Raw genomic sequence first — 22,604 nt, 5'->3', positions numbered from 1 at the left:
TCAGCTGCAGCTCACTTCTTTGCAGCAGAGGGAGGCTGTCCTTTGAAATATAGGGGCTCTTCCTTTGACATGTCACTCTTCATGGACACACAGCTGGGCTCAGGTCCATGTTCAGGTCCAGATCCAGCAGAGTCTGGTGTGTGCTGCTGCTCTGGCCTTCAACACAACACACACAGAGCTTTGAGTGTGAATAATGATGGTGCAGTGATGTGAGTGCTGAGCTCTGACATGGAGAAGAGTCATGGACAGTTAGAGATCCTCATCTCACCTCTGAACTTTTGGTCTGGATCTCATGGTCCCCACACAGACTTTTTTAGGGGGAGGGGCTCCCTCCTCTCTGTCCTCACACTGATTCATGATGCTGAATTCACATCCACATCAGCTCACACACACTTTCTACCTTCATCTGGAGAGAAAACACAAATCATTCATCTGCACATCAACTGAAATCATCCTCAGGTTCAGGTTCATGTTACTTTATTTGTACCTGTAGGTGGATTTGTTTTGCAGTCAGATGATCAGATGATGGCATCCTTTTGACAAATATACACAGAACACAAAGAAATGTAACACAAAACCAACACAGCTGACTGTGGAAGTGCTAAAAGTGCTTAAGGCTCCACCAATCAGGACATCAAAGAGAAAGAAGGGTCAATAAAGAATAACTCTGGTAAAAGGTAAAATAATAAAAACCTCTGGACTAAAACCAAAGTTAAGAGAAGTTAAAAAAGACAAAGAAGTTAAAAACTTAATAAAAATAAATTAAAAACCCACATAATAAATAAATATGAAATAAATCCATAAGTAAGTATGTGCAATGTATCGCTGCAGCTTGTTCAACTCTGTGACAGCAGCAGGAACAAAGCTGTTCTTATATCACTGGGTTTTACATCTTGGGACGATAAACCTCCGCCTGGAGGGAAGAAGCTGAAAGTGGCAGTGCAAAGGGTGGAGTCATCATTTAAAATGGAGGTAGCTGTCCTCTGTACCTGTCTGCTGTACAGGGACACTGGGCTTGGCTGGGACTCACCAAGCAGACGACTAGACCACTTAACTATTTGGTCTGAGGACTTCCTCTGTTTTAAAGTTGTCTGACTGAACCATGACACTAAAGAAAATGATAAAATGGATTCTATAAAAGAGAGAGAACATGCTCATTATGGTTCAGTCAATGTGAAAATGTACTAGTTTCCTTAAACAGTGTAAACGTTTCTGAGCCTTTTTACAAACCACTAAACAATTTTCTTCAAAAGTCAATTTGCTGTCAATGATAGTCCCAAGATATTTGTAAGACTGCACATACTCAGTGGTCTGACCTTTAATTACAGTGACTTGGTGCCTGTGGGGTTTCCTCCTAAAATCAATGAGCATATCTTTGGTTGTTGTAGCATTTAGCTGCAGGTAGGATTCCTCACACCACTGAACTAAATCATCAATGACTGGTCCATGGCTGCTCTCACTGTCCTGGAGGAGACTAACAATAACTGAGTCATCAGCACTTTATGATGCTTCTGCTGTCATGTCTGCTCTGACACATGTTTGTGTATAAAATCAACAATAGTGGTGACAACACACACCCTTGAGGAGAAACAGTGGAAGAACACCTTCAGACAATGTACTGTTGACCCTCACTCTCTGTGTCCTGTTGGTTAAAACATCCAGAATCCAACCCACCAGATTATTATTTATATCAAACTGTTGTAGAAGTCTTTCAATCCAGTGCATGTTCAGTTTGCTTCAGGACCTCAGATCTGACCAGTTTCTCTAAAGTCACCGCGACTGGTCTTTAAGTTTATATTTCAGTTGCTGAGTTTCTGTGCTAAAATCAAAGGAATCAAAACAACTATAAAAACAATTCAGAGCATTATCCAGCTCTGTGTCCGACATATAACCATCTAAAAGACACGAGTACTGAGCTCTGTGCTATGAAGGCCTGCAGTAGTTTTCATGCTTGCCCAGGCTGAACCAAGTTTGTTTGCTGACATCAATGACTGGTCCATGGTTTGTTCTTAGGAAATATTTAAACACGCTTACAGGGAATGATCATATCATTGCAAAAGACCATGTATGAGAATGTTATGTCCACCAATGAGTCCAAATCAAACGCCGGCCTCACACTCATAAATGGCCATTTTTCAGAGCTTGATGAGTGAGTAGGATTGTTCTGAATGTTTAATTGTTAAATGTTAAGTGTTTAATTGTTAAGAAGTTCTAGCATATAAACCATTTTATGTTAAATGTTTTAATACATACTAAGATGTACTGTGCTGTGCACTTAAGGGTTGAAGCTGAAATCACTTCTGTTATGTCAAATGCTGAAGTCAGAGGCTCATACATAGTCTTTTGCAACAAACCATGATTTACCAAATCAGTCAAAGCAGGGTTAGAAAGCAGAACTGGAAAACAAGATGTCAGCAAACAAACTTGGTTCAGTCTGGGCAAGCATGAAAACTACTGCAGGCCTTCAGAGCACAGAGCTCAGTACTTGTGTCTTTTTAGATGGTTGTAAGTCAGACACAGAGCTGGATAATGCTCTGAATTGTTTTTATTGTTGTTTTGATTCCTTTGATTTTAGCACAGAAACTCAGCAACTGAAACATAAACTTAAAGACCAGTCGCGGTGACTTCAATTTGAATGAAAACTTTAGAGAAACTGGTCAGATCTGAGGTCCTGAAGGAAACTGAACATGCACTGAGCTGTGGAACTCTGCAACTCCTCCAGAGGTGCCATGCACTGCAAATTATTTAGTTCTTACCAAGATAAAAAAAAAACAACAACTTAGATTTAGAAGTGTTAGATAATTCATCTTTTTATTTAGTTAATTTCTTATTTTAAGTGTTCAACTTTACCCTATAATTTTAAATCAAACAGAATCTTATCTTTTTTGTCATTAATAGGGTTGTGGTTTGTTGTTGGGAAATATTTTAACACGCTTACAGGGAATGATCATATCTCTGCAAAAGACCATGTATGAGCATGTTATATCCACCAATGAGTCCAAATCATCCCCACAGGACTGTGTGAAAACATCCTAGTCTGTGCAGTTAAAACATCCCGGAGGCAGAGTACCGTCTCATCTGTCCAGACCTTTATGTCCCTGATCTTTTTCTTCTCCCTCTTTAAAACAGTTTTATATGTGGGCAGCAAATACACACAGCTGTGATCAGAGGAGCCCAAAGGAGGGAGAGGAAGAGATTTATAGACCCCCTGTATCGACCCATAGCACAGGTCCAGTGTCTTTTCCTGCCTGGTTGGACAGGAGACATACTGGTAAAAGTTTTGTAATGTCTTATTCAGACTAATGTGGTTAAAATCCTTTCATATCTTTCACACACGATTCAGAGACGACCATTTCCATTCACTGACACACAGATGGACTGAGATCCACTGATTTTATCTGACAATCTGTTTGTCTGCAGTGTTTCTGTAGAAAATGACTTGATGAAACAAGCTGCAGGTGATTATTCCACACAAGACAACTGAGACTCAGTTAATTTCTCCCCAATATTATTCCAGGGGCCCTTTTAGTTGGGGCACCTCGCACTTTCCTGTCTTTTCTAATAGTAAAGTCTGAACTATATGAAGCAGCAACAACAAACCAAAACCAAACCAAACAGCAGAGACACAGATAGACATCAATAAAAACAGCAAATATGTCCTGACAGACAGTTTTTCTGTTTGTACTGTGACCAGCCACAGAGATATAATCACCTATCAGAGCTGCTGAGATGCTTTATTGTGAGAGTATTTATGGATTTGGGTCTTTATCATCTAATTCATCAGGTAGAGTTTGTCCTGATAGGACCAGGAGGCCTCTGACTCTGTGGATGGAGTGTTAACTGTCTCTCTGAAAAACCCTGTCAGTCCCTCTGAGCTCAGTCCCGTAGAGTTCATCTAATGACAGAGAAAGTCAGAGCTGTTCTCCAGCCGCTGTCCGGCCGAGCTCAGACCGCATTTAGCGGCTCAGACTGCGGGAGAGCAGCGGCTCAGGTCCGCCTCCTCCACAGGCTGATTCAGGCAGGAAAAGCTGCCTTCAGTCAGCAGTAAGTGGAGCCACAGACTAACAAAGGCTCCGTGTTCAGCTACTGACCATCAGCTCACTCTGCTTCTACTCTGACTCCACCGCTTCTACTGTGAATATCCACTCAACACTGCGGATAACGAATGTATGAAGAGCCACATGCCGCTGCGTCTCTGCGCGCCGCCATGTATGAATAACGGCCCTCCTCGTGCCTCAACCCGACTTTCCAGTGACAACTCAGAGTCTACACAACTAAATACCACAACGCGGTATAAAAAAAACGGAACAACATCCACAAAACTCTAACATCAGATAATTCTACAGGAAGTGCTGAAACATTAAACATTAAAAGTGCGGACATTTACCTTCAGATAGAGAAAATCATCTGCGCCATAAACTTCGGTAAAAGTGAAAGTAAACTTTCAGCAATCGTGGAGGAAAGTGATGGGAATTCCGACTCTTTTCAGAGAGCCGATTCTTATGGCACGGCTCACTAAAAAGAGTCGCTCTTCCGGCTCCCAAATGGCTCTTTGAATGTATAACGTAAAATGATGTGAAAAATGAATTACTAATGTACAAAACATACATCATACTTTTACAGAGGCCATTGCCCTCTGTAAAACTGGCACATGGCAACAGAGATAATAAAGATGGAATAACTTCCTTATATTTGGTAACAGCATTATTAGACAAATATCTACAGTAGTTAATTTTTTTCTCAGATGCTGTGCAGTTCATTATTGTAAATTCAAATGTTACTAAAGAATGATCAGATAAAACAGGGTTCTGAGGGAATACTGTCAAATATTCAGCTTCTATGCCATAGGTCAGTACAAGATCAAGGGTGTGATTAAAACAGTGAGTTGGTTTGTTAACATTTTGAAAGAAGCAAATTGAGTCTAATACTGAATAGAAAGCAGTCTTAAGGCTGTCATTGTCGGTATCAACATGAATATTAAAGTCGCCCACTATAATTGCTTTATCCGTACTAAGCACTAAATCAGATAAAAATTCAGTGAATTCAGACAAAAACTCAGAGTAAGCAGCAGGTGGACGATACACCACAGCAAATAGTACTGGTTTTTCTGTCTTCCAGTTTGGATGTGAGAGGCTGAGGATAAGGCTTTCAAATGTGCCATCTTGGCTTAGGTCTAGGATTAATTAATAAACTTGAGTGGTAGATTGCTGCCACTCCTCCTCCTCGGCCTGTGCCTCGAGGAATGTGATAATTAATATGACTAGCAGGGGTTGACTCATTTAGACTGACATACTCTTCCTCCTGCAGCCAGGTCTCAGTCAGACAGAATAAATCAATCTGCTGATCCATTATCAAATCATTCACTAACAGAGATTTAGACAAGAGAGATCTAATGTTTAATAGCCCACATCTGATTGTGGTGTTTTTAGGTTCAGACAGTTATATAGTATTAATTTTTTTGAGGTTTTTATGAATAACACCTCTTGCATTTTTTGGTTTATACACTTTTTGTTGATGGGGAGCAGACACAGTCTCTATAGGATAAAGGGAATTTTTGGGATGGTAAGAATGATAGGAATCATGGGATCCCTCAGTGAGGAGAGTGTAACTCTAAAATTTAGTTAATTTCAATATAAACTCTTCTCCAGTGTTCACACCTAACACTCAAAATGTGTTGTTTTTTTTTTTTTTACACTTTTTAGAGTTCAAATTTATTCATTATTATATTATTTTGTTTTATGGGTAAATAATGACCAAACACCATCCTGCTATTTTTTAGCTCTTTTATTTGTGCAAATATATTTAAAAGTTCAATACATGACACTTTGAATTAATTGTGTAACTTAGAATAGAATAGAATAGAGTTTTATTTGCCATTTGCACAGATACACTGCAGTACATGTGCATTGGAATTCTTATGCATCCCTCCCCAGAGTCAAGCTTAAGGTTTAAATAATACATTAAAATAAGAAATAAAATAACCAAGAAATAAATAATACAAAAGAGGAGCAAGATAGTGCACTTAAAATACTGGAAGATTCTTAAGAAAATTAAGAAAATTAGGTGCCTAATATAGGCACACTGTCACTTCCTGTATGTGATGTTTCACATGGTGATCTTAACAGGCATATTGCACATGGTGATATTACAAATATTTTTGAATATTTTTGAATTGTTTCACATGGTGAATATAAGGACATATTTCACATACTTGAGGCAGACTACTACTCACTTTACAGTTCAAGTATAAAACAGTAAGAGAACTCATTCAATTCAGATTAGAAATCAGATTATGCAACCTGCTTGACAAATTCCTCTAAGTTTTCAATTGTATAAAGAACTACAGTATTTGGTTCACCACTCCCCAAAAGCTTGGCTATAACTGAAGCACACACGTCTTTGTTGTGAGTAGAACCTGAAGGAGCTGCTTCAGTATTTTGGAAATGAGATGAAGTATTTCATCAGTTACAGACTGACAATTGTTTACTGTCTCTGTGTCGTTGTTGAAAGGGATCTGGTTAGACACACTTGTGTCATCAATGGAGCTGTGTATCTTAATGAGATGTCTCCTGAATCCACAATAACTAGAGAGAGTTTTACCTGGATACATGGCATGAATTCATTTGAGGTTCCTGAACAAAAGCAACACTGAACCAAAGGATGAATTGCAGAGGAAACATCTCAACATTTTGGCTAAATAAGCTACTTATGGTTTGTTTAACAGCTTTGCTCTGAGCTCTTTTACTCTGTCTGCAAAAATGTGTACAGGCTGGAGAGAGCGTCATCATACTTCACACTGAAAACAAAATGTGACTTGAACAGCTCATCAAAAGCACCAAAGGATGTACATGACTGACATGACAGAAGCTTTTTGTCCAAGACAATATAAAAGGAGAAAACCTGGGTCTTTGAAGTTTCTGTGGAAAGAAGATATGGCTGATGGGTTCCTTCAGTGGTCAGGAGATGATCCTCAAGGCTTTGGGATGACTGAAACAAGAGAAATATGTTTACAAAAATGTGTTTATAAAACTCAGCAACATCTACAGTATTTGGAAGTTTTGACAAACCTTCTGAAATTTTACCAGATGATCCGTTGTCTCTCCGACGCTGATCTTTGTGGGACACTTTCTTCCAGCTGGTTGTGGAGTGAGAAGATGAAGCAGCACCAGAAGAGAAGCCATGTTGCTGTCCCACTCTGAGGACAGAGTGAAAAGTACTTTTACACTCATTATATATATTAAGTAGTGTGTTTATGATATTGCTCTGTGCATTGTTCTAATGGTTTTACTATGATCTTAAACATATACACATATAACAACATCTATAAAGATGGCGGCGCACAGTGATGCAGCGGCTTCTCGAGCTCCCAGGATTAAGCCTTACTTTTCCCACTTCGAGGCCGTTTTTAGCACTAGTTTAGCTCTAAATTCACGTGTAAGGTACAGCTCTACGGAACTAAAGGTAATCAGAGATAGTTCGGTTACCACAATCCCACCGACGCTGAAATCCGCACTCGGAAGACAGGGGCTTCTGAGGACGACGGAGTGGCGCAGCAGGGTACAGGGAGCAGCCAGCAAGAGGAAGCAATGCTCCCGAAAACAAAAGAGAGGAAAGCGAGCAGGCGCGCAATTCCGGCTGAAGGCCAGCAGGCCGCCGATTCCAACTCTCTTTCTGGCCAACGTCCGCTCCCTGAACAACAAAGAGGATCTGTTACGCCTGAGGCTGAGTGTTTCCACGGAGATGAGGAACTGTGCTGTTTTCTGCCTCACGGAAACCTGGCTAAACCACAACATGCCGGACTCAGCCTTCCAGATCAACGGACTACAGCTTTTCCGGGCGGACCGTGACCACCAGTTAGGGAAAACACGGGGAGGAGGACTCTGTGTGTACGTGAATGAAGGTTGGTGTACAAACTGTGGACTGGTAAAAAGTTACTGCTCTGAGGCGATAGAACTTAAGACAGTGAAATGTCGGCCGTCTGCCACGGGAGTTCACCGCGGTGTTCGTCACCATTGTTTACATCCCGCCGGGTGCTAATGCTAATGCTAACGAAGCATTACAGGAGCTACAAGACACCATTAGCTCGTTCCAAAACAGGCACCCGGAGGCGTTTTACGTGGTTGCGGGAGACTTTAACCACGTGAAACTGACGGACACTTTGCCCAGATTTTACCAGCATGTCACCATCCCCACATGCGGAGATAACATTCTGGACTGTGTGTACACTAACATTCAGGATGCATACAGAGCTCTCCCCCGCCCCCCTCTTGGCCTCTCCAACCACATCTCCATCCTGCTTGCGCCAGCTTACCGCCCCCTGCTGAGACGGATCAGGCCAACGAAGAAGACTGTCACTGTGTGGCCCAGCGATGCAGCCTCTGTGCTACAGGACTGCTTTCAATGCACAGACTGGCAGGTCTTCAGGGAGGCAGCCACATATGAGGGAGAGGTGGACCTCGAGGAATACACCTCCTCCGTCCTCGGCTTCATCTCTAAGTGTGCTGATGATGTCGCCACCACCAGGACAGTAACCTGCTTCTCAAACCAGAAACCCTGGCTGAATGCTGAGGTCAGAGCTCTGCTGAAAGCTAGGGATGCTGCGTTCAGGGCAGGTGAGGCATCAGCGCTGAGAGTGGCGAGGAAAGAACTGACAGCGGGCATCTCGAGGGCCAAAGCCACATATGCTCAGAAAATTCAGGGTCACTTCACCTCCAACGATCCCCGGAGCATGTGGAAGGGCATCAAGTGCAGCACAAATTTACTAAACTAAACAGGTTCTATGCCCGCTTCGAGGATCCTGATCCCCCCCCCTCCTGCACCAGACTCACACCACCACCTGGTGACACACCCCTCAGAGTGACCACAGCTGACGTGAGGAGAACCCTGATAGGAATTAACCCCCGCAAAGCTGCAGGCCCCGACAACATCCCAGGGTGGGTTCTGAGGGACTGTGCTTATCAGCTGTCTGAGGTGCTGACGGACATTTTCAACACCTCACTGTCACTGGCATCTGTCCCCTCCTGCTTAAAGACTGCCACAATTGTCCCCGTCCCTAAGTGCTCCACAGTGACAGGCCTCAATGACTACCGACCCATAGCTCTGACCCCGGTAGTCATGAAGTGCTTTGAGAGGCTGGTCATGGGCCACATCAAAAACTCCATCGATGTCACTGTGGACCCCCACCAGTACGCCTACAGGAAGAACCACTCCACTGATGACGCCATCTCATCAGTGGTCCACACAACCCTCACCCACCTGGAGAGCAGGAACTCATATGTCCGTCTGCTCTTCCTGGACTTCTCATCAGCCTTTAATACCATCATCCCACAGACCCTGGTACAGAAGCTCTCCCTCCTCGGTCTGAGTCCCACACTGGGGAACTGGGTCCTGGACTTTCTGACTAACAGAACACAGACTGTCAGAATCCACAACACCATCTCCTCCTCCATCACCCTGAGCACTGGCTCGCCACAGGGCTGTGTGCTGAGCCCCCTCCTGTTCACCCTGCTGACATATGACTGCTCGGCGAGACACCCCAGCTGTCATATAGTGAAGTTCGCGGACGACACAGCAGTAGTGGGACGCATCACTGACAACGATGAGTCAGAGTACAGAGAGGAGGTGGAACATCTGGAGCAGTGGTGCAGAAACAACAACCTCTGCATCAATGTGAAAAAGACCAAGGAGATGGTGGTGGATTTCAGAAGAGACAGGCGCCCTCTCCCCCCCCTGCACATCGGAGGAGCAGCTGTGGAGGTGGTCTCCAGCTTCAGGTACCTGGGTGTACACATCACCGAGGACCTCACCTGGAACACCAACACATCTCATCTGGTCAGGAAGGCCCACCAGCGCCTCTACTTCCTCAGGAAGCTGCGGCGAGCTGGACTTGGAGGCTCAGTCCTGAGGAGCTTCTACCACTGTGCGGTGGAGAGTGTCCTCTGCACCCGCATCACTGTGTGGTGATGCACACTCCCCCCCCCCCCCTCCACCACCACCACCACCACACACACTGACAGCCTTGCACTACAACACTGTCCCACTAAGTACAATACCTGGCCATTATAGGGCAACATGTAATACACGGACACTTGCACTACCACTACTTCCTACTTGCACGAGTATTTATTTATTTAATTTTTTTTTTTTTTTGCACATGCTAACTTTGGCCTCCTTACCTTACCTTATCTATTTTTATCTTATTTAACTGTTAGTTGTTAAATTTCACAATGTTTATATTCTCTGTTTATATTTCTCTAATGTTTATGGCTTAAAACTGGGACCTGAGTACCAATTTCGTACCATAACATGCAAATGTCCTGGTATGACAATAAAGTTCCTTGATCCTTAATGGCCCAGTCATTATAAATCTGTGCTGGAGAGCAAAGCAATGTTCAGCCCTCACACTGCATCTTAACTGCAGACTTAAGTGGCCTATTTAGACTCAGAGATGCTTTTGTAAAATAAATCAATAAAAACACAATAAACTGACGACTGTTGGACGACTCACATAACTGCATTACTATTCTGATGATAACTGTACCTGCTTCATCAGCAGTGTCAGATCCTTCATTCAGAGCAGCTTTCAGTTGTTGTTTTAAGAGAGACGTCTCTTTCAGGTTCCTGCCTCCTTGATAACTTTATCTTTAAAACTGCTGTTCCATTTTTCAAGGAACCTTGAAGCAACCTCTGCTCCAAACATCAGTGAGAAGTGCATTCATTCATGCATTCATCTCTGATTGGCTGATCATCATATGTTCTGGATGATGTGGAACCTCCTTTTAGCTCCACTCTACTCTGGGATGAAGAGGTGCTTTTGGATTTGTCTTCATGCGACACTCAAGAAAGGGTTAGGGCCTTTGTTGCTTTGAATATCATAGAAGTGATCCTGAAAGAAAAAAAGGTGTCTCAAGGAATTAGGAATTATGTCTAATAAATAATTATTACAATCTAGTTGTATACAAGTTGGAAAACAATTACATTTTTTGCCACTGACACTGTCCATCAAAGGCTGGCATCCAGAATCACTTGTGTCTCTGCTTAAAGTGCTTGAGACTGACAGTGTATCTGTCAGACTTGGAGAGGAGGAGCCTTCACACCCTTGCTGCAGGACACTTAGATCTGAAGATCACACACACACACAAGTATAAGGCAAATAAAATCTAAAGTCCAGCACATTAAAACTATATCACAGACCTGGCTGGATATTACCTGTCTCAAGACAAAACATTAGCATTACCTATAACTCTGCTTACCACAAGTAATGAGGGTCACATATTCTGTCAGGTCTGAACGATCAGCCAGGTTCATAGATGCTTCAGTAGATGGGAGGTCTGAAATGCAGACAACACATACAGCTTAATATGAACTGATTAAATACTGTACTTTGGAATTCTTATCATCCACTTCTCACAATCACATATTTTTGTGTGTCAAGATACAAATCTCTCAAAATATAAGTGCAGCAAAATATGAATTTTTAAATGTCCTACCATCATCACTGTAGATGAAGAAACACAGATCTTTGAAACATCCTCATCCACCTCTGCTCCCTGTTGATCTGTGACTTTCAGAGTTGTAGTCTCTGGGATAAGAAACTTCTGCTGGACTATACCATAACAACTCCACGTTACAACATGTTTCCATCTTTATTCATTTAATACTAAACATCTGACTGACCTGCACTGAGAAAATCTGAGAAGCAAGCCTCTTCCAGTTTAATGTACTTCTTCTTCCCTCCATGTTGTACTTTGATCAACATGTTGGTTTGACATAAAGGAAGAAAATGTCATATGTCTGAGAATAACATGTTCAAGTTAAAGTTTATCCCAACTACACACCGTTAAAATACACGTTTCTCACCGCTGTTCAAAACAGCAAGGCTACAGTTTATAAGCTCAACTGTTAGCATGCTAGCCAAAACTGACTTTTCAGCTGCGTCTGCGCCGCTGAGCCGGAAATTATTCTCTTAAAACAGCGACATGCGGTTGCATTGTTGGATGGTTATTTCCAAAACAGTATTAATTACCTTCAAGATGCGCGTCGTCATTAATTTGTGAAGCTTATCAAACAGTTTGTCATTACCGTCATACAGACACATCACACGCCACAGACAGTATGGCCGACATTAACGTTTGAGTGAAAGCTAACAGCTCCACAATGGCAGCTAAGGACAGTTAGCTAACTAATGCTGCGGGAGCTACTTGCTCTAAATAATGGAGTAAAAGCAATGGGGTTACGTTCAACATCAAGTTCGCAGTCATTAGCGGTACTATGTAAGTAGATAAAGTGAGAACAATGACAAAATGTCACGCATTTAAAGTACTTTCTGATAAAAATCATGCTCTTACCAGCCTTGTGACGACGTTCCTTGTGCTGCTCATGCCGCGATAAAATGCATCGTGAACTCCAGGGACAGAGTTAAAACCAGATCCTGAACACCAGGAAATAAACTCCAAAATTCAACTCGGCCTGGGTGTACACCTTAACACAAACTGTAGTCAGAGTTATAAAATAAACTCCAGAAATGTAACTCTTTCACACTTTTTTGCCTGACTCCAGATTTTAGTACTTTGTGAATTTGCTGTGTGTTAGTACATGTAGTTGTGTACAGTTCAGCTGCTGCTGTCCTTGGTGCTGAATTCACCAACCCAGCTGAATGCTCCTGAGTGCTTATTGTTGTAATTCATTTGGTATTTTTGAGAAGATTGAATATCATTAGTATGGGTTATGTTTTGGTTAGAGTTAGGCTTTCAGTTATGATGGTTAAGGTTAGGTTAGGTTAAGGGGCAAGGGAATGACCTATGGCAACATGTATCCTCACAACTATATTAAGACGAGAATGTGTGTGTGTGTGTGTGTGTGTGTGTGAGAGAGAGAGAGAGAGTGTTTGTCCTTTGATGCCTTTGATGTATCAACATTCTACAGCCTGATGTCAGAGGCTGCAGTAAGTGGACACACAGCCAGAGACAAGTTCAGAAGTCAAACAGGAGCAGAAACAGTTGGACTGGACAGGACTTGCTCATGATTTAGGAAGAAAGAAGCACTCAGATATTTCTGCACAATTATTGACAAGGAAGGGAGGAGCTACTGCTGTTACAAGGACAAGAGGAAACTACAGGAAAGTCCAGATCAGCTCCAAGGTTTTCAGTAAGTCAAACTTTTTTTAGTTGATGTCAGTGTTTCAGTTCAGTGGGATGTGTTTGTTGTGTTCTTTATTTATGCTGATTGTATCTGTGAGATTTTTGTACTGTCAACTTAGGTTTCCCTTTTTGGGTTCAGAGCATTATGGTTTGTGTTAAAGGAAAAGTGCCTATTGTTCTAGTTTGTCTTTTAAACTTCAAATGTTCAAAAACATTCACATGCTTTTATGTAAATGTAAATCATTTGTGGTTGTTGCTTTGGATCCTCCTAAATGATGGAGCATAAAATCCACAGTCCATGTCCTGTGTAAAAGGGACGTCCAAAGTTCAAAAGAAGCAAACATGAGGCTTCAGCAGTCTGACTTATATAGTTGAAACAGGCGTCCTCCAAGTCTTTTTATCATTTATGTTGAAGATCAACCACCAGTGCTTTGCATGTGGAACAGTAGTTTGCCTGCAGCCACAGATCCAGACTCTGCAGCTCTGGAGGTGGAAGTAACTGCAGAGACGAGAAAGCACAACACCATGAGAAAAGAAGCCAAGTTAGTAACATACATTAATGGGATATGAATGTGTACAGATGGAGAGGGAGAGGAGGAGAGAGGAAATCAGTGCATCATGGGAAGTCTTCCAGCAGTGTAGACCTATAGCAGCATAACTAGTGGCTCATTCAGGAAAGCCTTACTCAGCTCTGACTATAAGGTTCATCAAAAGGGAAAGTTTGAAGCCTCCTCTTAAACATGGAGAGGGCGTCTGCCTCCAAGACCCAAACTAGTAGATGGTTCCACAGTAGAGGAGCCTGATATCTGAGGGCTCTGCCTCCCATTCTCTCTATTGGAGACTTTAGGAACCACAAGTAAACCTGCATTCTGGGAACACAATGTTCCAGGGTAGTAGGGGATGGCTGCACTGCTGCTGTGACCCGGCTTGGTAACACAGCCGGCCATTGCCAACTCTTAACATTCTCCTCTCCTTAGCTGTGTCTTCAGTAGCTAAACTTGTGTATCTATGCTGAAGATTAGAGAGAAAGCTCTGTTCTAAAACTTCTCTCTGTTTTCAGCTCTCAGGACTTTTGCAGCTTCTACCTCAGTCTCTACAGTTTGGAGTTTAGTCTCACTCCTGTGCTCTTGTTTGTACTTTGGGATATCAGCCTTATGTCACTGTTTACTGACACTGTTGGTGGTTGGCATCTTCAGACTCTCTGAAAGCTGACATACAGTATTAGTTGAAGAAGGTAGTATTTTTATTTTGGATGAAACACATCCAGGTGTATCACTGTCCCTGTATAATGTGCTGACTTCAAGTTCATTGTGCAGAAGTGACTGTTACATGTCCAGGCTCCACAGTATACCATGGACCTTCTGCACCCCCACACCATGAGCTGATCTCTTAGGTCAGGACTTTCTAAATGTACCTCAGACATGTTTTAAGACTCAGGAAGATTGTGCTTTCCAGTTTGCAGCCTCTAAACTTTGGAATAATCTCCCAGTAAGTCTGAGGTGTGTGGACTCTGTGGACTCTTTCACAAAGCAGATACAAATCCATCTGTTCAGACAGGTTTTTAGGTAATGTAGTATTTTATGTTTACACTTGTGTTCTATATCTGCTCCTCTCTTGTATTTTATCTGCTGTTCTTATTGTTTTATTTATTTGTTTCTCTCTCTTTGACTGTGAAGCAGTGTGTGACTAGATTAGAGCCTTTGTGGAGGCAGAGTGATGAGTCTGTGCTTTAAATGACAACTGGGATTGTGGCCAAAAACTTCTTACCTAAAAATACAAAACGCTGCTTCATCTTTGATAGACTTGATAATGAGCTCATGATGAAACTAATCTCACTTAAGGTCTCAATCATTGTTCTCCTTCAAATCTTATACCAACAGCCTGTAAAAGAAACAGTGTTCTCCTGTTGGCTTTTTAATTAGCTGTTGAATTGAATGTTTTATCAGTGATATGATTGTCAGTTGTTAATGTGAATCACAGTATGTTGCCTCTTAAATACAGTCACAGCAGTGTTTGTCCTTCAGAGCTGTGCAGAGGCTGAACTGGGCTGTGTCTCTTTTGTCAGAGTCAGGTGTAAAGGTGCTGTCATGAGTGTTTGTCTGCTGACTGCTGGTAGAAATGAGTGTAAAGTGTCTTTCTGTCTCCTGTCAGTCCATAATAAGTCCTCCATCAAGGACTCCAGGACTGGTTTCAGAGGGTTCTTCATCTCTCTCTGCTCTCTGTGCTTTGCACCACCTACATTCCAACTTTGAGAAGAGTTTTTGTCCATCAGATCATTGTTTTTTCATTAATACAGTAATGTGCTCTTTCCTCACACTCTGGTTTTCCTGTGACTTTGCAGTAGACATTATTTTCTGTGTTCACCTCTTTATTGAAAGTGAGGAGTGATATTCACTATCTCTCCATTGCCACAGACAGTTTTAGTTGTTGTTTCTGCAACAGATCAGCTGCTGCACAGAGAATCATTTTGACTCATGTTTCTTTTAGATCAACTTATCTTGTGCTGTTAGACCTTAAATCCACAGAGTCCTGCTGTATGTTGGTCTCTTCTCTGCATCACACTGAGATAACAGTTACACCTGTCACCTGAATCAAGTAGGAAGCTGATGGTGAAAGTTAAAGCTGACACTATATCATCATGTTCTGGGAGTAGAAGCTGTAAAATAACCAGGCTGGATGGAAGGAGGAAGCATTTTTTTCCTCCAACATTATTTCATCATTATTTTCAGTTACTGGTATTTTCTCAGTCTGGGTCCAGAAACAAAACTTTCTTTGTTTACTACAATGACTTTAAGGTGATTCTTCATCTGTTTGTAAGTTTGTGTTTTAATTGTATTTCTTTTATTTCTCTCTCTTCAGTTGTGGGGCTCCTGTCTCCTGATCTCCTTCATCCTGGATCTTCTTCTTCAGATCCTAAAACAATGACTTATTTTTATGCTGGTGTGAGAGTTTACATGCAAGTGTGTTTGTTACCTGTGAATCACATTGTGGTTAAGTTTGTGTTTGGGAGATTTCCTCCATGTGTTTATGGAAACAGATGAAGGTCATTCCATTATCTGATGATCTCTACCTGTTAAACCATCCAAAGCAGCTCTGCAGTGTTTCCATCTGTGTTCATGTTGCTGTTTGAGGGTTAAGACTTGGTTTCAGGGATAGAATTGGGTTTTGGTTAGAGTTAGGGTAAGGACTAGGGAATGCATTATGTCAGCAAGTGTCCTCACAAATAAATAAGTAAAAGTATGTGTGCGTGTGTGTGTGTGTGTGAGAGAGAGAGAGTGTGTGTGTCCTTTGATGCCTTTGATGTATCAACATTCTACAGTCTGATGTCACAGGCTGCAGTAAGTGGACACACAGCCAGAGACAAGTTCAGAAGTCAAACAGGAGCAGAAACAGTTGGACTGGACAGGACTTGCTCATGATTTAGGAAGAAAGAAGCACTCAGATATTTCTGCACAATTATTGACAAGGAAGGGAGGAGCTACTGCTGTTACAAGGACAAGAGGAAACCACAGGAAAGTCCAGATCAGCTCCAAGGTTTTCAGTAAGTCAATACATGTTAGTAGTTCATGTCAGTGTCTAGTTTAGAAGTTAATGTTTTGAAATGTTTTGTCCAAATAATATGTTTGTGAAACTGTGACGGCAAGTAATCATACCCATAAGCCCAGTGGTTTGATTGTGTGCTTATCATTCATGGACTATATTGTTTTGTTTTTTTTTTAAATGCTGATCATGACTGTGAGATATTCTCATGGTTTCTCAACTTCTTAACTTTGTTTTGGTGTGATGCACTGTAGTTTGTGTTAAAGGAAAGGATTTCTAGGAAGTCTGTACTGTCTGCAACAAGATCCTTTCTAAAGAAATTCTAATGGAAATGATGGAGTTGGACGTCACAGCACAAAGTGGAGTGTGCTGTGTGTTATTTTAGGAAGTTACGTCAATGTACTGTAGGTCAGGTCTGTGATGTATTATGATACTTGATGGAGGACTTCACTTTAAGTGCTGTGAACAGGAAACAGTTTGATGTGTTGGTAAAATCTTCTTATTTCCAATGTGTGAATCACTTTCATCATCTCTCAAGATTTGGCCCAAAAACAAAGAAGCAGAGTTTAAGACTCAGGAGAAATAATCTCCCAGTCCAATGTAAACTAACCAGCACACACTGTTTCCACTTCTACAATCATCTACTTATTATTGTGCTTTAAAGTTTCAGCCTTCTAACATTTACCTATCACTGAGTCCACTTGTGTCTTATACTGAACACTAGGTTCAAATCTCCTTTTGGCTTTGAGCCTTGATTTTTAGTTCATTTCCAGTGCAATACAATTATGTCCTGTAGTAAATCTGCAGAATGAGTCGTAGGACTTAAAGCTGGATCAGCTGTTGCATGAAGCGTTTCAGGCTGTGTTCATGTTCACTCTCTTTGGTTAAGGGACAGTAAAACAATCAGTGATTTCCTCACTGTGGAGTAAATTTAGGCTGCTGAGAATTCTTCCTGCCTTGAAAACCTTAGTCCTGAAACTGGAATCTAAAATATGTTGATGTGTTTGAGGTGGCATGTGATGCATTTGGATGAGTGTTCATTTGCTGTGTTTTGAGTGTAGGAGGAAAACTGTTGATGACTGTGAGGACAGAATAAGTTTGGAAGTTTAACTCTGCCACTTTAGACTCTCAGCTCTGATTCTTGTTTTCTGCTCCATGCAGCTCATCTACAGGACTGTATTAAGTCCTATTTGTTGAAGGATCTTAATTATTAAGCAGTGAAACTATTTCATATGAGGAAATGGTACATTCATTCTTTGAAATGTTTCCTTTCTTCTGTTTCCTTGTCTTTTGATGATGGTCACTAAGCTCCAAATCTTGTAGCTGTTCAGAATTCAGCCTCAGTCAGTGTGAGAGAGCTGATATGTTTAAAGGTTCATAGACTGAAAAGGTTCTGAGAAGTTCTCTTGAAAAATGGATCCTAAATTTAACTCTAACAAACTGCACAGTCCTGAAGCACTAATGAAATATTTGATTGGTGTGTTGGAGTAAAGTGAGACACACACACACACACACATCTTGTTTAGATGTAACAGAGCCCACAGACATTCTGAAGAATGACACAATCAGAAAATACATTTGGCCTTTGAGGAATTTAATTGTGTGCCTGCTCCAAATGCTATGCTAGGTCTATGTGGAGCAGCTTGTGTGATACATTATGTTTCTGTTTGTTTTCTATGAGACTGTGAATATTATTAGCTGACTGGATGAATAGAACACAAGAGAGATTTGTTTGTTAGAGCAGCATCAGGTAAAACAATGAAGAATGATCCTGATTTGTTGTAAGTCCTATATTCTCTATGATGGTGTGTGTGTGTGTGTGTGTGTGTGAGAGAGAGAGAGAGAGAGAGAGAGAGGTGTTTATGGAACTGACAAAATCATCTTGACACCTTGAAAAGAAGGATGAAGGAAAAGTTCTTACTGCAGCAGCTGTAGAATTTTATTATTATGACCACAATTACACCACAAGAGCCAGTTTGACTGTCATTTCTAGGCTCTGTGTTTCCAGTTCACCATTCACCACACAATGATGTACTTTATTTCTTCATGATGACTCTTGAAAGTTTTTGAAGAGAGAGGAGAAAATTTATTCTGTCATTTTTCCCTTTTTTTTCTCACAAAACTCGTTTTAAAGATTTTCATGATTCAAAGAAAAACACATTTTCTTTGTGGTCGGAGAAAATGAGGAACTGTTCCATCATTTATCCAGAAGTTTCTATAGTAATGTGATCATTATTCTGTGACTGTGACAGGAGGAGTTCAGTGAATTGATGTGACTCGTCTGTGCTCTTTCACTGCTCATTTTAATGAAGTATATATTCCCTCTCTGTATTATGATATTGGATTGTAACTCAGCTTTACCACAACACTGTCATTGTACACCTGTATGTTTTGTCCACCGTGTTGATCCATCTGTCAGCTGTACCATCAGCCTCTGTGTCACACACTGCTACTGTACATGAAGACTGCTGTCAGCTCGGCTCAGCTCCACTCATCACTAACTTCATTTAGAGCAAACAGAGCTCTGCTGTAACAGGAAGCAGCAGAAAGTCAGAGGCTTCGCCGTGAGGAGCGCAGACCTCTCTGTCATGTCAGGTGTTTTCAGGAAGGGACGTCACTTCACAGACCTTCACAACTTGAGTCAGCATCAGACGGACACACGCACAATAAACATCCACGGTAGCTGGAATTTCCCTCTCAGCTCCGGTGTTTCCTAGTGGAAAACGCCAGGACATGAAATGAAAAGAATGAAACGATCCTTTGCCTTGAAATCCAAAGAGGAAAGCGACGGCGGGGATCCACACGGTGTGTATCCAGAAGTAAAGCATGGTGTCCTTTAATCAGCTGCAAAAGCTCCGCGCTCTTCCCGACGAAGCTCCGTGTCCAGCGGTTCATTTCCAGAAGAGAAAGCGCTGCAGATGAAGCCGAGCGGAGGAAGAAATCCCAGTGTGAACGCTGCTGATGAACACAAGAGCTGGAGACTCTGTCTCTGCTTCTTCTGCTGCTTTCACACGGACATTAGCGACCCCTACCGGAACTTTTATCCAGAGAGGAAGAGACTGTGTCTGTGTGTGAGTCCTCTGTCCAACTCATTTCATTCAGCTCCACAACCATGATTTGTCACATGGAGTGAAGTGAAGCCAGTGAAGAGGAGGGGAATGGGAGGAGGAAGCAACACAAAGTGTTTGCTGGTCTCTGATGGGATCTTAGCCAGCAGTTTGTCTCTGTGTTATTCTGTCTCTGCACCGTTAACCATTCATACTCAGGTGGACAGTCACAGTGGACACTGTCTAATGTCCAGAGGGAAAAAAAGTTCTTTTATCACATATTAAAGCTGTGTGATGTTCACTGACACTGACCATGTGTAGTTTAAATACATGCGTGCAAGTTTATTTTCCTTAAGACAGAAGATGAGCTGATTAATGCAGGAAACAACATGAGTCAGACTCAAGTATCTGCCTTTATAATTCTAAATGAGCTGAGGACAAAAGGTGAAGACGACAGCTCATATGGAAAATTGGTGCATTAAGAAAAAATATATTTTTTGTGTGAATAATATTAGTTCATGTTTTCCACTTTTGATATATGATGGTATTATAAAAATCTGTTTGTCTTTTCAGTCTAAAATCCTTCTAGTGTCTCTACAGGAGCTGATTAGTCCCATATATACAGTGGTGTTCCAGTATATGTCAGAGGTCAAAGTGAAGACAGTCTAGTTGGTCTCATTGGATAAAGCCAGTTATCTGTGACAGCAGATTTATTCCACTTAGTTCTGTCAGAGCCACTGAAGCTGTTTCTTTACTTTTTATTCTTCATCTACAGAAGAAACATTATTATTATTATTTACTGTCCAACACAGTAAAGTGTAAACGATGGACATTTACTCAACACAACTTTTTATTTCCACTGTCACAGGATAGAAAGAACAAAGAACTTCACTAAGAGCCTTGTTTCATAATTCATTTCCAGCCCACAGTGTTTCTGTCCTCCAGCAAACCTTTGGATGTCAGTGTGTCAAACTAATGTTGGTGAATCTGAGGCTGTGTTGACTGAGAGAAGAAGCTGTGAGATCTTTTAGACCCTGAGGACTCACTCTGGACTGATTTGATAGATGCTCCACAAATAAAAGTGCTTCTCCACTCAACTAACTAAGCTAAGAGCTAAGAGATATTCATGTGTTCACTGTTCACTCAGGACCATTCAGCTGGGTTGGTGAATTCAGCACCAAGGACAGCAGCAGCTGAACTGTACACAACTACTAACAGATAGAAGGAGTGTGTACAACATTCATGTTAATGTATCTGCTGAAATCCTGTTGGAAGTAGCATAAAGTGTCCTCCAGGCTGATGGCAGTAACCTGCTGCAATTAGCCTATAATGAGCCCATTAGCCTCTATAATGAAGTTCACACATTATTATTTGCAACACAGGATGAAGACAATTAGTTTAAAAAAAATAATCATTTGAAGGTTTATGAGAGTTGCTACTTTATTTTTAATCCTGTTGCTGTAGATTTTCCTCAACTCCAAACAATGTGGACTGTGAAGTGAAGCATTAACAAGCTCTCGGTCAGCACCATGGAAAGAGGCAGAGACGACTGCTGTTCTCTCTACAGTACAAAACAATTATCACTGTTTACACTTTTTATTTTTCTCATATGGTTCCATTTTTTCAGTGTTACTTCAAATTGATGAAATCACAGTTGTACAGTCATCTCTCTATCATCTCTTATTTCCATCCTACACTTTTTTTCCCCAGATCCCAAGTCCAGTTCTCCTGCACTGCAGCCTCGTCTCCACTGACTCTACTGTTGCAGGGTGTAGACAGATATATTCCTCCTTCTGTCCACATGCTGCAGGTCAGCTGCTACTTTTCACCTGCTAGAGTGGAGCTTCAGTGTGATGGTGTAATGCATTCACACATGGTTCACACTGTAAATGTGTGAACCCTGGTCCATCAGTGAATTTGCTGTTGGGATGATCAGAGGGTTTGTAGAGTTATTATGGTTCTTCCTCTTTGCATCATGATTTTCCACAGACTCTTGTCAGTTACAAAACAAGTAGAAAGTCTGAAAGTGCCAACGTGACTTTCCATCCATCCAGTATCAGGATACAGTTGAGAAAAGATGTGTATTGATTTAAGCTCTGAATCTGACAGCACATTACACAGCTCTCTCTCCACTCTGAGCTGTGACCTCCAGCAGACCTCCAGCAGTGGATGACTCTTGGAGCTCTACTTTCCTCTGCTGTTGGTCTCTGTCCTAAATAAAGAGCTCCTCTATCTATTTCTGGTGACTCCATCCCAGTGGCTTCCATCACACCAGACCCCCAGCTGATTACCTGTGACTCTGCTGAGAGCGTTTGATTTATGACTGTTTTGCTGTTGTTGTTCTTCAGCTCTGTGTTGCAGCACTGCAGCAATCAGCTGGCATAAGTATAGTTGTTTTGAACACACTGCAGTGACTCAGTAACTCAAAGAACTTACTGCTTTTCTCAGATGAATAATCAAGTGATCCAAAAAAAAGTCCCTTAGTCATTCATGATAAATGTAAAATGAAGAATCAGCTTTGTTTTCATGGTTTCTTTCACTGACTGAACTCTCAGGACAAGTATCAGGTAATTTTCACAAACTATGATGAATCACTGTTGGACTTTAAAGTTTCTCTCCTCCATTGCCCTCTCAGCTCCTTCTTTTCTCTTTGTCCACCCACTTTCTCTTCCCCTCGTTCCTCTCTTTGTTATTCAGAGACACTTGTATTTTCTGTGTGAAGTTTTCAGCTCCTGTCTGTTAGAAGTGTCAGGTAATATTCTGCATGTTTTCACCTTGCAGTAGAACTGCAGTGGAAACAGTTTTCAGCAGCTGGACTGAAGTAGAACCATCATCTCTGTCTCTTCCTCCACATTCAATCGTGCTCTCACATGTTTGA

The 22,604-nt window shown here is 41.6% G+C and overlaps 1 protein-coding gene across 1 annotated transcript in view; it reads left to right on the top strand.

Moving 5' to 3' along the window:
- The window catches only part of LOC121188900, a gene marked incomplete at its 5' end in the record, with an annotated part of 34,588 nt that extends 26,551 nt beyond the window's left edge, over positions 1-8,037 (top strand). The window contains 1 exon segment of the mRNA XM_041048847.1: positions 7,462-8,037. Within this exon segment, the coding sequence (XP_040904781.1) occupies positions 7,462-8,037 (576 nt within the window).
- Positions 8,038-22,604: the final 14,567 nt, after the last annotated feature.

Source organism: Toxotes jaculatrix, chromosome 10 (genome assembly GCF_017976425.1).
Source record: "Toxotes jaculatrix isolate fToxJac2 chromosome 10, fToxJac2.pri, whole genome shotgun sequence".
NCBI lineage: Eukaryota > Metazoa > Chordata > Actinopteri > Toxotidae > Toxotes > Toxotes jaculatrix.
Note: the sequence above shows the minus strand (reverse complement) of the source record. Positions and strands in the feature narration are given on the sequence as shown.